The sequence below is a fragment of the Macaca fascicularis genome, chromosome 10 (assembly GCF_037993035.2).
Source record: "Macaca fascicularis isolate 582-1 chromosome 10, T2T-MFA8v1.1".
NCBI classification, from domain to species: Eukaryota; Metazoa; Chordata; class Mammalia; order Primates; family Cercopithecidae; genus Macaca; species Macaca fascicularis.
This window is the reverse complement of record NC_088384.1, coordinates 54,460,656-54,478,754: the sequence shown is the minus strand read 5'-3', so window position 1 is coordinate 54,478,754 and position 18,099 is coordinate 54,460,656. Positions and strand designations below refer to the sequence as shown.

Below are 18,099 nucleotides of genomic sequence, written 5' to 3'. Positions count from 1 at the left end.
TTTTAGTATTTTAATAAACAGAGGCCGAGTGTGGTGGCTCATGCCTGTAATACCAGCATTTTGGGAAGCTGAGGTGGGTGGATTACTTGAGGTCAGGAGCTCAAGACCAGCCTGGCCAACATGGTTAAACTGCATCTCTACCAAAAAGACAAAAATTAGGTGGGCATGGTGGCATGAGCCTGTAGTCCCAGCTACTCAGAGGCTGAGGCATGAGAATCACTTGAACCCAGGAAGGGGAGGTTGCAGTGAGCCAAGATTTCACCACTGCACTCCAGCCGGGACAACAGAGTGAAGAAAAAGAATAATTGAATTGCAATGCATTTGGAAAGCCAAAAAAGAATTACAAATAAAAGTAAAAGCCATAGGTAGAAATTTGTAGTGGTAAATCATTTCTCATATGTATATGTATACAGAGCCAAGCTTTCAAAATTTATTTTCACTCTCTAAAAGCATTTTCATAGGAGCTGTTATTATTCCACACACAGATTATTAGGTTTTCTCCATTATTTTTCCCCCTTTAATTAGAAGTATAGATAATAGATAACTCAGAGCAGAAATTAGATCCTGAAAGTGCCTGGTATTACTAAATTGGTTGGATAACGTGAAGTATTCAAAATAATTTTAAATAGGTTTTTCAGTTAAGAATTTTTTTTAGTTTTTAAATTTTTAATTTTTTAAATTTAATTTAAAAAGGAAAGTGAGCAACTCTGATTGCTTGTCAGAAAGATAAAAAACAAGAGAGCTGCTTGTTCTTTGTTGTCTTGTTAATGAGGCATCAAATCCCAAATGCCTTTCCTTCGAAATGGCTTCGTAACGAGTTGATGGGTGCAGCACACCAACATGGCACAAGTATACATATGTAACAAACCTGCACGTTATGCACATGTACCCTAGAACTTGAAGTATAATAATAATAATAAATTAAAAACAAAAAACAAAAAACAAAATATTTGTTTTTGTTTGTGAGAAGTCTTTAATAATAAGTTGACCAGTAATTGGTCAGTATATTTTTTTCTATGAAAAATCTAATGTTATTCTGCCTCACAAACCATAAAAAAAAAAAAAAGAAAAAAGAAAGAAATGGCTTCAAGTGTGGTTCTTCTAATCAAAGATTTCAGTAAGTGTTGTAATGGACTTCAAGAGGCACTGTGATGTTGTAAAAGGCTGCATGTGTGTGAGTGTGTGTATGTACGTGAGTGTGTGTGTGAGAGGGAGAAATTGTGTGTGTGCACATGCACGCATTGCTGGAAGGATCTTTATATCTTTAAGTCTGACTCTTCCCACAGCCAGCTTTCCCCAACTATAAACTGATGATGATTTTTTTAAAATTGCAAAGTGTTACATAAACATTTGGAAAATATCACTGTAGCAGGTAAAATTTAATTTCTTCATTTTCCTTGAATTCTACAAAACTGATTCTGAGCCCTCATCCTACGAGGCAAGTTATTATGAGTATTCTCTCTCTGTGCCTTCCCCCAGGTCTTAGAAAGGGTCCTGGGAGGTGGAAAAGCCTTAGGTAGAAAAAGCTTTTTTTTTTTGAGACGGAGTCTCACTCTGTCACACAGGCTGGAGTGCAGTGGCGTGATCTCAGCTCACTTGTAACCTCTGCCTCCTGAGTTCAACGGATTCTCCCATCTCAGCCTCCCAGGTAACTGGGACTACATGTGCATGTCACTCCTCAGCTAATTTTTATATTTTTTAGTAGAGACAGGGTTTCACTATGTTGGCCAGGCTAGTCTCAAACTCCTGACCTCAAGTGATCCACCTGCCTTGGCCTTCCAAAGTGTTGGGATTACAGGAGTGAGCCACCTCACCTGGCCAATAAAAATTTTTTTTTTTTTTTTTTTTTTTTGAGACAGAGTCTCGCTCTGTTGCCTAGGCTGGAGTGCAGTGGCGCGACCTCAGCTCACTGCAACCTCCGCGTCCCAGGTTCAAGCAATTCTCTGCCTCAGCCTCCTGAGTAGCTGGGATTACAGGTGTGTGCCACCACGCCTGGCTAATTTTTGTATTTTTAGTAGAGATGGGGTTTCACCATCCTGGCCAGGCTGGTCTGGCTAGTCTTGAACTCCTGACCTTATGATCCACCTGCCGCGGCCTCCCAAAGTGTTGGGATTACAGGTGTGAGCCACCGCACCCAGTCAACAAAATTTTTAAAGCAATTCACACTGGTTATCTTGGAGATGCCTGTTGCCCACGTCCTCATGTTTTTTTGGAATCCTGTGGCTCTGAGTTTTGCTGTGCTATGCTCAGACAAGAGAATCTTTGCCAGCCAGGGCCAAGAGCTGGGAGTCTTTGCCAGGCAGGGCTAAGATCCTGCCCTTCTGATATACCAGGCATCTCCTGCCTTCTGCTTGGAGAACCTTGTATCCCTTCCCTAGACCGAAAGCATCCCTTCTCCCATCAGGAGCATCTCTCTATCTACTTCACCTTCCAGATCCTTTCACAAAAACCAGCAGGGAATACGTTTTTAGGCAGCTTCTGCCTTCTGACCTACCACCGCTCCTCAGCTAAGGAATAATATTAACAGATCTTCTTGAATACAGAGGTTAAAAAAATAAGTAGAACAAAACTCAAACTAATATGCCAACAAATTATATTAGCACATTATTTTTAAAATATAGAACATAGAAGTAATATTATTTTTATTTTTTCTTGTTTATTCATGTACAGTACAAAAGCAAGCAGAGAAAAATTTTACAGATGAAGGAGACCAGCTCTTTAAGATGGGCATCAAGGTTCTCCAGCAGTCTAAAAGCCAAAAACAAAAAGAAGAGTAAGTCTTTATACAGAGACCTCAGCCAAGTTAAATTTCAAGGTTATGAAAAAAGAAAAATCCCAAATGTAGTTTATCATTAAAAGCTCATTGGGATAATGAGTAAGCATATTTACCCATAAGCTATTGTTTTTAAAAGGATCAAATTGAATTGAAAGAATTCCACAAATTATCACTGTAAACAAACGGGAGAAATGCATGTGAGATTGCAGTCCCCATATTAAGTGAAATTCAGAATGAAGACACTGACCTGAGCATTCATGCGGAAATATGTTTTGGCTTTAATTTATTAGATAATTCAAATGAAATAAAATGTGTTATTTGAATTAGAGCAAGTTGTTGTATTAAAATGCTTTATTCTGCCTGGGTGTTTGTACAGTATCTTATGATTTTCAAAGCACTTTCATGTATGTGATTCCGTGTTATCTCCAGAACAGTAAGAAGAGCTTCATTTTTCCCCTTTAAAGAGTTGGAAACAAAGATTCAAACATGTTAAAGGGAGTTGAGCACAGACAGCTGAGAGGTGACCAAGCTGTGACCACATGGTCTTGTTCCCTATTCATTGTTTCTCTTATCACTTTTCTACCTTGTCTAAAGGGGAGGCAACAATATCTTCTCCCTTCACCCCACACTTCCAGTGGAGGGGCACAACTTGTGGTCACCCTTCAAAGCCTTGGGATCAAATCCTAGCTCTCTCATTTACTGGCTGTGTGCACTTGGATAAGTTACTCAACCTCTCTGTGACCTGGATAATACAATCGAGCTCTTACAATAGTGCCTGGCACTTAGTAACCAGGAAATACAGGTGTGTTAGTTTTATCTTGAGTCCCCTAACTGGTAAGTTGAAGGTATGGGGGCAAAGAAAGCAAGGGTATTTTAAACCAATAATACAAAGTGTGGGCCCTGGCCAAGCGCGGTGGCTCACACCTGTAATCCCAGCTCTGTGGGAGGCCGAGGCTGGCAGATAGCTTGAGGTCAGGAGTTTGAGACCAGCCTGGCCAATATGGTGAAACCCTGTCTCTACAAAAATTAGCCAGACGTGGTGGTGCACACCTGTAATCCCAACTACTCGGGAGGTTGAGGGAGGAGAACTGCTTGAACCCACGAGGCAGAGGTTGCAGTGAGCCAAGACCATGTTATAACACTGTAGCCCCTGGGTGACAAAGCCAGATTGCATCTCAAAAAAAAAAAAAAAAAGGAAAGAAAAGAAAAGAAAAGAAAGTATGGGCCCTGAACTCCCATATAGAGTTCTTGGGACTCTATGAACTCCCAAGAGATATAAGGAGATATCTCTTGTATTCACACAGAATAGGCACACCAGTCACAGGCAAGCATCCCAGAGCTGTGGTAGCTAGCCCCAGACAGGGCAGCAACAAAGTCCATGAGTTCTTAAAACCCAAACCTTTGAGAAGTATAAAAATACAGAGGCTAAGGAGCACTCAGCTATGATCCTGGTAATGACAACATCAACAACTTTCATTATCAAGCACCTGCTTTGTGCTAATTACTGTTTTAGGTACTTTACATGTGTAAATTATTCTTTGCTCACAGTGATACTGTGAGACATGGATAATTATCCCCAAATTACAGAGAAGGAAATGGAGAGTCAAAAAGATGATGTAATTCGTCCCAAGAGACAAGGAAGAAGTGAGGGAGTGGTTCAGTCAACCCCAGCAAAACCTGGGCCTCACACTGAATGTCCCTGGGGGCTGTTATAATGAGGACGGGGTAAAATCAGATCCCAAAAATACAATCCAGCCTAATAGGAGCTCATCTCACTAACATGCCCACTGGCTAAATAAGTAAGAACAGAGCATTCTCCAGCCAGCCTAGCTAGAAGAAACAGACGTGGAGCGCCAGGCAGAGGCTGGTCCCTGAGATTTCAGATGACCCCTGACTATAGCATGGGAGCCCACACAAATAAGGGGCCCACTAGGTGTGTTACATCAAGTCCAAGGAAACCCTGGATTTGGCCCAATGAGACAAAATCACTCTGAGAAGGTCCCAGGTAACCATCCACTTAACCTTGAAAGGGATCTTCCTCTTTGGCCTAAAGAACAGGGAGAAAACCCAATCCTAATAGCAGACCATCCATCAGTGTGGGAACCTTCATGCCTACCTGGGTGTCATTCAGTTTCACGCTATTCTTACCAAGACTGTCCTGCCCACATCCTTGCCCCAGAACTCAGTCTCCTGACCGCCCCCCGCCACCTTTTTTTGAGATGGAGTCTCACTCTGCTGCCCAAGCTGGAGTGCAGTGGCACAATCTCATCTCACTGCAGCCTCCACCTCCCTGGTTCAAGGGATTCTCCTGCCTCAGCCTCCCAAGTAGCTGAGATTACAGGGGCCCACCACCACGTGCAGCTAATTTTTGTATTTTTAGTAGAGACAGGCATGAGCCACCGCGCCCAGCCTCCTGACCCTTTTGAGTTGGTAGCAATGGAGAACTGAAATCCAATGGGCTCATAGAAAGAGATCTCAGGAGTTTGTGGGCAAGCTGGGTGAAGTTCTTGTGTTATCAGGATGGCCTGCTGTCTCCTTAAGCAAGTTACACCTGTGCAGCCATGCCTAAGCATAGGGCAGGTGGAGAAAAAAATGACTACACACCCTCCTGACCAAAGGAGAAGAATTTCATTCCCGCTCATTCCTCTGTTCTATCCCCTCTTTGCTTTGCTACTTCCTGGGTTGGCAGGACAGATGTAAGATAGGTTAAGACTATCCTTTTGGCTCCTCCACACCCACATCCTGGACCAATTCATTCGTTCATTCACTCATTCATTCAGCCTCTTCTTTTGTATGACTAGGAAAAAATCACTGAACAAGTTAGTGCTGTTAAAAGTACAGATACTAAGCAAGCATATGTCAGAGAGAACAAATTTGTCTGAGTGAGTTAGGATGCCTCACTGACAGCTAGAGTGGTGGCCCGTCATTAAGAATCAATTCCCATCAGCAAAGAAGTTTTGAAGATAAGCCATTGTTTTATACCAAGTTTCTGATGTGCCCTGCAGAAGCATTGAGCACTTCCTCCCCCATCACCCACCTAAGCATCCAATGCCAGACCCTGTAGAGATGATCCAGATAACTAACTAAATTGTCTTTTGGGATCTGCCCTGGCTGCCCAGCTTCTCCCACCTTTTTCCTCTTGGGGATTGCAGCCCATATCTTAATCTTACCTATCAGCAACTTTCTCCAGCCCTGGATCCTGCTTCTAGTATCCCTTATAGCGCCTTGGGTTTTTCTCCTAGGGAACCCATATGCCTACACTGCCCTTGGAATGCAAGATACCTAGAAGGATTTGTTTTGCAGCCTGTTGCTGCCCTCCGGGTCCAGAGACTGAGTATAAAATGCTGGAGATACTAGGTGTACTACTGGAGGCCCCTGCAGCCTATCTCAGGTTTCTGTGCCCCAGTCCATGCTGGTGCTCCTCCTGTCACAGTAGGCTATAGAGTTGCAGCAGGAAGCCACGTGACAGAAAGGCACAAGGGAGACTGTATCCTGATGCCAGGCTCTCTTCCTGTTGCCTCTCCCTGGGTGCCAGACATTTGCCTTTAGTGACCTTGAGACCGTCTACCTTGTTTGCCTTCCCACCTCCAGAATTTCAGCTTGCTTTGACCTGGGTTAATTTCTTTCTTGATCTCCTGAACTCCAGTTTTCTACCTCTTTTTGTTCCACTGGAGTACTCACCCTGTGTTTTGACATCCAGGACTCTAATGCCTACCTGGATGTTTCTCTGTCTGAGGTCCTTCTTGCCTGGACTACTCTGCTCCAGCTTCTGCCCAAGAGCAGCTTATTTTAGCCTCAGCATGGATAGGCTGTACAGAAAGGTGAGTCTCCTGATTCTCCTGAGTCAGAAGCAATGGTAGATTTTTGTGGGGTTTTTTCCCTGTATTTGAGCCAAGGTCACAGGTAGAAGTTAATGCTTTCTGGTCTTTCTACCTTCAAAAAGGAAGTTATAAAAGTGAAAATAAATGCCTAAAATACTCTCTGTCTCTGACACGATTTGACCTTGCAAGACTCTCCATCACTTCGTATACCAATGAGGTCCAGGTGACTTCTGACTGGGACTCGAAGAGTGCAGTGTAAGGTAATCCTGTGGCAGCTATCATTTTAATCACTAAATGTTCACACCACTTACCACCTAATTATAGGAGAACAATTACCATGCTATAAAACTTTAGAATCAGTGCAACAGTCCCAATAATAATAGCTAAATGTACTGAGTGCTTACTCTATGCCAGTCACAATGCCAAGCACTTCCCACGATTGTCTTGTTTAATCTTCACAGCAACCCTATGAAGCGGGTGCTATAATACTATCCCCATTTCATAGATTAGAGGGTCACAGAGAAGTTATATAACTTGGCTGAAGTTCTCCAACTAGTAAGTGGTGGGACCAGGATTTGAACCAGGCAGTCAGAATCTAGAGCCCGAGCCATTAAGGTTTTGTTTCACTATTGTATTTCCAAAGAGTCTGACTTTGCTGTGTTGAAGAATATATTCTGTTTAGCAAATTATTTTAAGATATGAAGGGATCATCATACTCCTGATAGCAACTTCCTAGAGGTTACATTCCAATTTTGATTATTCTTATTTTTTTCAGAATTTATTTTATAAAACAAATATTCATAAATAATGGTGGTGGCCATGGGAGAGTTCCCTATTTTAGGATAAATTCCTCAATTTTTCACTTTACTCAGTGTATAAGCTTACTCAGTGTATAAGATGGTGTACCTTACATATTTCTGTATCAGTGCATAAGATGGTGTATCTTATATATTTCTCCTTTTTAGTCGTTTTATTGTTTGTGAGATATATTTGAAATTATAACCTTAGGACTGCTTTAGGAATGAAAAAAATCTACTGATCTAGAGATGTAATGAACTTCACTAAACTGTATGACAACTGGTCCCTGCTTGTCAGAGAGAAGTAGTATGAATAGTATTGAAGAGGGAGAAGAAAATTTCATTTTTGAAAATCAAACTTGACTTCATATTCTTGAAACACAGCCTACCTACTTTTTGCCAAAGCAGCTGACATGGGAAACTTGAAAGCTATGGAGAAAATGGCTGACGCTTTGCTATTTGGAAATTTTGGCATGCAAAATATAACAGCAGCTATCCAATTATATGAGTCCTTGGCTAAAGAAGGATCATGTAAAGCCCAAAATGTGAGTTTTGAAGGAAAATGAAACCTTAAATAGCTCTATCCTGAAATAACTATAGACAGCATGTGAAAGGAATTGAGCAATAGTATTCCAGCTTTGTTGCATGAATCCAGTCTAGGGAGGTTACTGTAATGCACTGAAACAGTGGTGTCAGGGCAGGAGTGCAGCAGAAGCTGCCCTGGGCAAATTGTTCTAGCTCCATGCATGACTTTTGGGAATGGAACAGAACTGCTTTCTAATCCACCTTTCTATTGTCCATGACCATGCACGTGTTTTCAGATAATTTGGGACTTCCGAACCCCCAACAGCTAAATTTTATATAAAATGTATTCACCTATATGTAGAAATATGAAACTATATATATTATCTTAGGGTGATATGTTTGCATGATTTTTACATTTCAAATATTTTATAAGCTAAATGTAATTCCTTTTCTATTTTAATAAATGCATTCCATTTTATTCCAAGAATAACATCACCATTTCATAGAAAATCTGGAAAACAGGAGAAAAAAAGCTTTTTCCAAGCCAACCATCTTGATTCAACTACTGTTAGGACTGCTTTGTACTTCTGCTTGGCTTCTTTCTTTGTGCGTTTCTCTTTTTACATCATCCTAATCACGGGGCAATTGCATATATCATTTTGCTTCTGGCTACTTTCACTTAATGCTATAGCAAAAGCATATTTTCATGTTGCTGTAGTCTTTACTATGAAAACCTTTTTTTCTGATTATGGAAAAAAATCTGAGAATTCAGAAAGTATGAAAAAGAAAGTAATCTAAAAGCTTTCCCCCCAGAGATCACATTTGTTACTATCCAGTGAAGTTCAGAAGCTAGACTTGGAGTCAGACAGACCTAAGTCTGAATCTACTCTTTCATTTGTTTATTGAATAAGCTACTTTACAAAACCCTTTCACCTTCTTCTGCACGAAAATTTGACCTTTGTTTCACTCTCTAGTTCTGTTTTCCTGGTGATCTGATAGGAATAAAATGCCAACTATATTTTTAGTTAACCTTGCTTCTGGTAGAAATGACCTCTGATTGGCAAACTGCCTTTGAATTGGGAGAAAAGATCATGAACTATAAATACCAGATGAAGGTAGTACTTCTTATGGACACTGTGCCTATGGAGTTGTCACATTGAGAATGAGGCTTTTAAGTCAGGGTGGCTCCTGCATCCACCCAGTGTGGGTCTCATCTCCTTGCATCTGAGCCATCTTCTGAAGGACCAAAGATGGTGGTTCCTGGAAGAATGTATGAATTCTGCTGTAAGAACTCCCACAGAAAAAATTGGGCCAGGTGCAGTAGCTCATGCCTGTAATCTCAGCATTTTGGGAGGCCGAAGTGGGTGGATCACTTGAGGCCAGGAGTTCGAGACCAACTTGGGCAACATGGTGAAACCCCATCTCTACTAAAAATACAAAAATTAGCTGGGCATCATGGCACATGCCTGTAATTGCAGCTGCTTGAGAGGCTGAGGAGGAGAATTGCTTGAACCTGGGAGGTGGAGGTTGTAGTGAGCTGAGATTGCACCACTGCCCTCCAGCCTGGGCAACACAGCAAGACTCCATCTCAAAACAAAACAAACAAAAAAAAGAATTCCCACAGAAAAAAAAGTACAGATGCTGCCCTGTTGGCATACTGTGGTTACTATGCCATACCTGTCTTCATACACTGGTGGCGACATAGCCCATGGGTGTCCTGTGAGTCTGTATGTTTAGTTGAACCAGAAGTTGGACTGGAAGACCCCTGGTGGATGGGGCAACCTCACTAATTTTCATCTGTAAAGTTAAGATAATGATGAAACATTGGGTACTGCATCCTTCTGGTTCACTGCTATATCTCTACCATTTAACACAATGCCTGGGACAAGAATTATAAGTTGAACGAGGAATTAATTAATTAATTTTAAGTGAATTTATGGAGTTATTGTGAGGATTAAAATAATGTGGGAAGACAGTTTCATACCTGGAGCACTGTAATCTTTCATTATAGAGAAAGGAAATGTGGGGAGTGGGGATTAGGGAGATATTGGTTAAAGGATACAAGATTTAAGCAAGGAGGAGGATATAAATAATATTATTACTCCAATATTATTCTTCTGGAATATTTTCCAAAACTCCATAGAATTTTCTTTTTTTACAAAAACGAGCTAATACTTTAGTTGCTCCTTCCTAACTTGCTCTTTAATCACTTAACAATGTATCATAGATGTCTTTCCATGTTAATATATACAGACCGACATCATCATTTTACATTATTTAAATCATCATCATTTAAATTAAGTTGCCGAATACTGCTTTTACATCAGGGACTCTTTCTTGAAATTACATGTGAAATAATGCAATAAACAGATTTGTAAATGTTATAATAAAATATGAGAGCTATTAAACCTTCATTCCCTGTATTTGCTTAATCAAAAATATAAAGTTCCAAGACAGACCAAATGTTAACACAGATAACAGTTTCTTCCACTAAAAATGGTATCACTAAAGACCAAATGTTACCCTCACTCCCACCACTAAAAATTGCAACACCTAATTTCTTTCCAAACTATGTCAACATGAATTTATTTTCTTAGTGTGTGTATACATTAGTTAATAAGTCAACAGTTGTTTCTTGGATAGCTACTATGTGTCAAACATAATGTAGTTAATGGGGAGAAAAAGATTACTAGGTCAGAGTCCTCCTAGGTCAACCTGAAATACAAATAATAGCAGCACAATTTAGGTGGACTACAGTTAAGGTACGTATAAAGTGCTTTAGTCACAGAAGAGGGTCTGGCTAGTTCTGCCTAGGGCAGGTAAAGAGTGTTTCAAGGAAGAAGTGACATTTACACTCAGTCTAGAATATTGGATAAAGGAAATATCAAAGATTTCACTTGTTTGTATATAAATAAAGCATTTGATACAAGGTCAAAATATTAATTACTCCCAGAAAAGAAGTTCCAAACTTACATGAATGGTTCCTAAAACACATGGATTTTAGAGTCGAAGTCGGAGTTTTACTCTAGGTAATGTGGTTATTGCATCTAATTTGTGTTACTTTAGCTAATGTAGTTACATCTAGTCAGTTACATCTAGCTAGTGTTACTCTAAGTAGTGTGGTTATCACATGGCCACAAATATCCTCAAATCCCAGTTAAGTGACCATCAGTTGCTTGCCATTTTTTGTTTCTTTTTTTGCCTTTGGTTTTAAGGAGAATCATGTGGAAGAATGTAATTGGCTGAGTGCCAATCCAGTGCCAGGAGGAACAACTCTAAATGTCTAACCACAGGTCATGAATTATTACAGTCATCTTTGCAGAGAAAAACAGGCACTGTTGAGACAGTACTCTAAGAAATGTACAGTTACAGACTTCAGGGTGGCATAGCGTGGTGGCAGAGAAGAGGTTCCCAAGTCAGAAGTTTTGACCATATGTGAGTCCATATATTCTACCACATAATAGCTCTTCCATCTTTTGTTTATTCTTTTAGTATCTCTGAAGAAGTTACTTCTCTAAACCTTGGGTTTCCCAGACCTGTATCTATTATCTTAGGGTAAAAAGAGATTGATAATAATACCCACACTACTTCACAATGTTGCCATAAGAACCAAAAAATACCTTCAAGAGTCCTTAGCAAATGTTAAAGAACATTAATGACTATTGTTGTGTAACAATTTTAGTCTCAACAGCATTGTCTTTGGGGTCAGTTAGTTCTGGCTTTACATCTCAGCTCCAGCTGACCCCTAATGACTTGTCCTCTCTGGGGCTCAATTTCCTCTTCTGTAAAATGGGGATATTTACTTAGATATGTGTGTTTTGGTCTCAAGGAGAACCAGAAGACAGAAAATGAGTGAGGACAAACTTATGGCCCAAAAGGCTGACATTGACCTGGTATGCAAAATTCAGTTGAACAAGTTTGTTGTTGTTGTTGTTGTTGTTGTTATTGTTTGTTTTGGTTTGGTTTGGTTATTTGAGATGGAGTCTCATTCGTTGCCCAGGCTGGAGTGCAGTGGAGTGATCTTGGCTCACTGCAACCTCCACCTCCCAGGTTCAAGAGATTCTCCTGCTTTCAGCCTCCTGAGAAACTGAAACAGGCTGTGCCACCACACCTGGCTAATTTTTGTATTTTTAGTAGAGAAGGGGTTTCACCATGTTGGCCAGGCTGGTCTCAAGCTCCTGACCTCAGGTGATCCACCCTCCTTGGCCTCCCAAAGTGCTGAGCCACCACACCCACCCTCTGTTTATTAAAACACTAAAACGTTATGATATTGATTGATTTACAAGTATCTGCCCAACCCTCTCTTATGCCCTCCCTAACATCCACCCTTATTCCTCACTAGAATTCCCCTGCCCCAAAAATTCCCATGATCTAGCAAGCATAGGTGTTAACATCTGGATAAGCAGGGAGCCTCCAGGATCCTGCCCCCAGCACTATAGCTGGATTAAATTCCAGTGCTTTGATGGATTCAGTTCTATATTTTGACTATCATCCCTGTCACCACTATAGCAAAATCTGTTTCCAGCAGCAAGTCGCCTTGCAGTTGGTGTATTTCCTTGTGCAAAGAACAACTTGTTAAAGAGCTTCTGTGCCACAAACAATAGTTTGATGGCTGGTTGCTAGAACCAGACTGGCCACAGGCCATCCTGCCCACAGCTCTCTAATAAGGCTGGCCCAGTGACCACCTTTCTTCTTGGGTTGTTTGTGCCAGCCTGGTACAGAAATCCTGCCCGCACTGCTGGAAGTGTTGGGAACTGTGAGGACAACATAGCAACAGAAATGTGGGTAAAGAAACTGGAGAAAGAGGGAGAGAGAATGAGAGAGAGACAGCGAGATTGAGAGAAGAGAGAATGAAGACATCTACTATCTCTGAGGGGAAAGGGAAGAACAATCAGAAATACTGAAATATAACAGATGAGAGGAGCCTGGAGTGCCAGAGGTCTGGTAGGGACCCTATTTAACAATAACAAGAACAAAAACATAGGAATTCCTATTAAAGTGGCATTAAGGAGACAGAAGGGAAGAAATGCAACTTCTGGCTATGTACAAAGGAAAGCTGGAGGGAGGAAAGGAGGCAGAATTACTTTTTTTCATGCACCTTCAGTGGTTTACCTTGCAAAAATTCAAATAAACTGAAGGAAACCCAGATAAGGGCAACAAAAGCAATTAAGGTTATAAACAGAGTCCATTAAATTGATTTTCAGAGATTCTGTACCTTTCAAATAATGAGAACTATTAATTAACGGAATAGTCTTCATGAAAATGGTGGAAATAGAGGAAATTTCAAACAACATACCCTAGAAGATGTCCTATAAAATATTATACTTTACCAAGCTGGAGGTAGATTAGTTATATATTTTTCTATTTCTCATTTCTCATCCAGGAAGCAGAAATTAGAATTACAATGACTCACTCTCTCCTTAATATTGATGAACTGTCCTTGATAGGAAATTTGTTAATTTGCCAGACAAGAAGGTTGGATGAAATCTCATTTGCTTTAAGAGTCAAAAATGGCCAGACACGGTGGCTCACGCCTGTATTCCCAACATTTTGGGAGGCTGAAGCAGGGGGATTGCTTGAGCCCAGGATTTTAAGACCAGCCTGGGCAACATGATGAGAACCCTGTCTCTACAAAATTACAAAAATTGAAATTAGCTGAGCATGATGGTGTACGCCTGTGGTCCCAGCTACTCGGGAGGCCAAGGCAGAAGGACTACTTGAGCCCAGCAGGTCAAGGCTGCTGTGAGCTGTGTTCATACCACGACACTCCAGCCTGGGCAACAGAGCAAAACCCTTTCTCAAAGAAAAAAACAAAAAACAAAAAACCAAGAAATGGATCAGCCAGGCATGGTGACTCATGCCTGCAATCCTAACACTTTGGGAGGCTGAGGCAGGAAATCACTTGAGCCCAGGAGTTCAAGACTACCCTGGGCAACATAGTAAGGCCCTATCTCTACCCCCCCCCCCAAAAAAAAAAAAGTATTAGCCAGGAGTGCTGGCACGTGCCGGGATGTGCCTGTAGTCCCAGCTACTTGGGAGGCTGAGGTGGGAGGATCACTTCAGCCAAGGAGGTCGAGGCTGCAGTGAGCCGTGATCATGTCACTACACTCCAGCCTGGGCAACAGAACCAGATCCTGTCCCTCAAATAAAAAGAGAAAGAGAGAGAAGAGAGAAGGAAGGAAGGAAGGAAGGAAGGAAGGAAGGAAGGAAGGAAGGAAGGAAGGAAGGAAGGAAGGAAGGAAGGAAGGAAGGAAGGGGAAATTACTCATTTGCATTGTATTGCCCTTAAAACTTAATTTAATAGTGGTGATCTCTAAGTGTGGTACTATATGTGGCGATTATGTTCTAGGTTTATTTGTTTTTGAGACAAGATCTTGCTCCATTGACCAGGCTAGAGTGCAGGGACACAATCATGGCTCACTGTACCCTCAACCTCTTGGGCTCAAACAATCCTCCCACTTCAGCCCCCAAGTAGCTAGGACTGCAAGCACAGGCCACCATACCAGGCTAATAGTTTGTTAATTTTGTTTTAAAGACAAGATCTCACTATGTTGCCCTGGCTGGTCTCAAACTCCTGGCCTCAAGTGATCCTCCAAACTCAGCTTTCCAAAGCACTGGGATCACAGGCATGAGCCACCTATTTTCTTTCTAAAAATATTTCTCTGATTTTTTTTCCTCTAAATATTTTATTCATGGGTATGTATTACCTTTGATATCAGAAAAAAAAATATTTAACTTAGATGTATACACTTCCTTGGTTACATAGTTTAAAATAGTTTTGCTGTGGATTATAAAAAAAATTCATTCTATCATGTAAAAATAAACATCACTGACATATAAAAGAGAAAGATATGTTTGCCTATTTTATCATGCTTTATGATTCTATAATAATTCTATTTTAATGGCAAAGATTCCACATTTTCTTTGTTTATTCCAAATTTAAATTATAGAGCCGGGTGTGGTGGCTCATGCCTGTAATCCCAGCTTTTCAGGAGGCCGAGGTGGGTGGATCACTTGAGGTCAGGAGTTTGAGATCAGCCTGGCCAACATGGTGAACCTGCGTCTCTACTAAAAATACAAAAATTAGCTGGGTGTGGTGGTGCATGCTTGTAATCCCAGCTACTTGGGAGGCCGAGGCAGGAGAATCGCTTGAACCCAGGAGGTGGAGGTTGCAGTGAGCCGAGATTGCACCATTGCATTCCAGCCTAGGCGACAAGAGTGAAACTCTGTCTCCAAAAAAAAAAAAAAAAGGAAAGGAAAAATAAACAAGTCTTACAAACAATTTGCAGAACTTGACCTTTACAAACCACTGATAGTGTCATTGGTATCATCACTATTATGTCGCTTTCTCTTTCAATTCACAACATTTTTCTTTTCTGGATTAAGATTTAATCATTCTGTAATCCATATCATTTTATCTCACCTTTATCTCAGAAAAGGACCAATACTAAAATTGGACTAAAGTTGGTAAGTGACAATGCCCAAGTATTAAGGTATAGGACAGGCCGGACGCGGTGGCTTACGCCTGTAATCCCAGCACTTTGGGAGGCCGAGGCTGGCGGATCACGAGGTCAGCAGATTGAGACCATTCTGGCTAACACAGTGAAACCCCGTCTCTACTAAAAATACAAAAAATTAGCCGGGTGCAGTGGTGGGCGGCTATAGTCCCAGCTACTCGGGAGGCTGAGGCAGGAGAATGGCGTGAACCTGGGAGGCGGAGATTGCAGTGAGCCGAGATTGCGCCACTGTACTCCAGCCTGGGTGACAGAGCGAGACTCCGTCTCAAAAAAAAAAAAAAAAAAAGTATAGGACCGTGCTTACTATAATCAGCATATTTACTACATGATAACCCATAAGATCATAAGACTTCCTCTAGTGTCCTGGCATACTTCAAGTAGTATTTAAAAAATTAAATTAAAGCTCAGCCCTCCAGAGAATTAATTCAAAATCACGCATTGTTAGTTTTCTGCTAAAGAGAGTGGAAGTGTAACCCTGGGTTGATGATTTGAGGCTGGTAAAAGCATGGTTTGATTCTTTACATTTAAGAGTGAGCTTTATACTGAGGAATACGCCCCTCCCCAGTCACAGAATGGAACTATAACTCTCATACAACACACTTCACAACTTCCTGAGCTCACAGATTTCTCCAGGAGGATCAGGCCAAATAGTTTGCTAGGCACCACACAAAAGGATCCACTGTTGGTGAAAGTATCTTAAAATATAACCCCAACTCAATAGAACAGTATATTTATTTTCTTATTAAAAAAAGGTCAGTATATTTGTTTACATCAATGTTTCTGCATAACTAAATTAGATTCTAAATTGAGCAGAATCAAAAATTGCCAAGAGTTGCAAGAAAAATAAAAATCTAATATTGGCAGAAGATATCCTCAAAAAGAGCCAATTTAGCCATATATATATAAATATTACAAGGGTTAGAGGAGTACCAGGATCCCAGACGCCTTCTATTGGCAGAAACAGCCTTTATGGTCCACTTTCCTAAAAGAGGAATGTTTGTGATCAGAGGAATTGGCAGAATCATAGAGTATTTATGTATATGTCTATTTATTTGTTTGTTTATTTTGAGAGGGAGTCTTGCTTTGTCACCCAGGCTGGAGTACAGTGGCGCCATCTCGTCTCAGTACAACCTCTGCCTCCCAGCTTCAAATGATTCTCCTGCCTTAACCTCCAAGTAACTGGGATTACAGGCTCACATCGCCACACCCAGTTAACTTTTGTCTTTTAGTAGAGACAGGGTTTCACCATGTTGGCCAGGCTGGTCTCAAACTTCCTGACCTCAAGTGATCCTCTCACCTCGGCCTCCCAAAATGCTGGGATCACAGGCATGAGCCACTGCGCCCGGCCAAATACATATATATTTTTAATTTTTGGTGTATATATTAAATAAGTGACACAAGTTATGCTTATAAACTGCATATTAGAGCTATAATGTGTTTAGGAAATGAACTCCATAGTCAATTTCCAAATTTAAGGAGTTCTTTGTACTGGAAATTGTAATAAATATAATTGAAATTATAATAAACCTAAAAAATGATGTACTTTTGTTTTAATTGAATTGTAAGACCTTGATGTATTTTGATTTTTGGAAGACATTTTACAGTCTCACATGATATTCTCAAAAATAAAAATGTGGACTTGATAATGGCAGTTGGAGAGTGCTAACAGTAATGATAATGTCAAGGTGAAAGCAGGTCTCTGAAGTACTCCACAGGATTCTGCTCGTGACCCTCCCGGGATTCTGCTCGTGACCCTATGGGTTTCAAATACTTTTTTTTTTTTTTTTTTTTGAGATGGAGTCTTGCTTTGTCACCCAGGCTAAAGTGCAGTGGCACGATCTTGGCTCACTGCCATCTCCATCTCCCCCCAGGTTCAGGTGATTCTCCTGCCTCAGCCTCACGAGTAGCTGGGATTACAGGCTTACCACCATGCCCACCTAACTTTTGTTTTAGTAGAGATAGGGTTTCACCATGTTGGTCAGGCTGGTCTTGAACTCTTGACCTCCAGTGATCCGCCCACCTCGGCCTCCTAAATACTTCTTCGACTAGTAAGTTGAATAGCTAAGACTAGAGTGTTGCTAATAAGAAGGATAGAAAGAAAGGCATATTACCAATGGCACACATAAGTGTGTGGAATGAACGTCTAAGAATAGTGACAGAAATCATGAGTTCCAAATGAGTAGAACCTTGCAAATACTAGAAACACTCAAGCAGACTTTTACAATTCTGTTCTGACAAAAAATGACTCTACTGAGAGGAGTGAGGAGGAGCCATGAGAAAGTGACACTGATGATCTAAATCATCATCTACCATAGCACATCCATAGATAATGTGTGAAATATGTAAATTAAGCAACAGCAATTTATCTAGTCATAACAATGGTAATTATCAAAACAGTTGAAATCATTAAAAGTGGTTGAACTGCTCTTCAGAACCATTTTAATTTTAATTTTTTTTTTTTTTTGAGAAGGAGCCTCTCTCTGTTGCCCAGGCTGGAGTGCCGTGGCATGATCTCAGCTCACTGCAACTTTCGCCTCCCAGGTTCAAGCGATTCTCCTGCCTCAGCCTCCCGAGTAGCTAGGACTATGGCCCCCACTACCACGTCCAGCTAATTTTTGTATTTTTAGTGGAGACGAGGTTTCACCATTTTAGCCAGGATGGTC

General features: G+C 40.9%; 1 protein-coding gene across 1 annotated transcript in view; it reads left to right on the top strand.

Annotated features, from left to right (window-relative positions):
- The window catches only part of LOC135965277 (protein sel-1 homolog 2-like), an 87,163-nt gene that overhangs the window by 15,035 nt on the left and 54,029 nt on the right, over positions 1-18,099 (top strand). Inside the window, exons 4-6 of the mRNA XM_074003176.1 lie at positions 2,671-2,773; positions 3,295-3,296; positions 7,779-7,939. Coding sequence (XP_073859277.1) covers positions 2,671-2,773; positions 3,295-3,296; positions 7,779-7,939 — 266 coding nt within the window. The remainder of the gene's footprint in view (positions 1-2,670; positions 2,774-3,294; positions 3,297-7,778; positions 7,940-18,099) is intronic.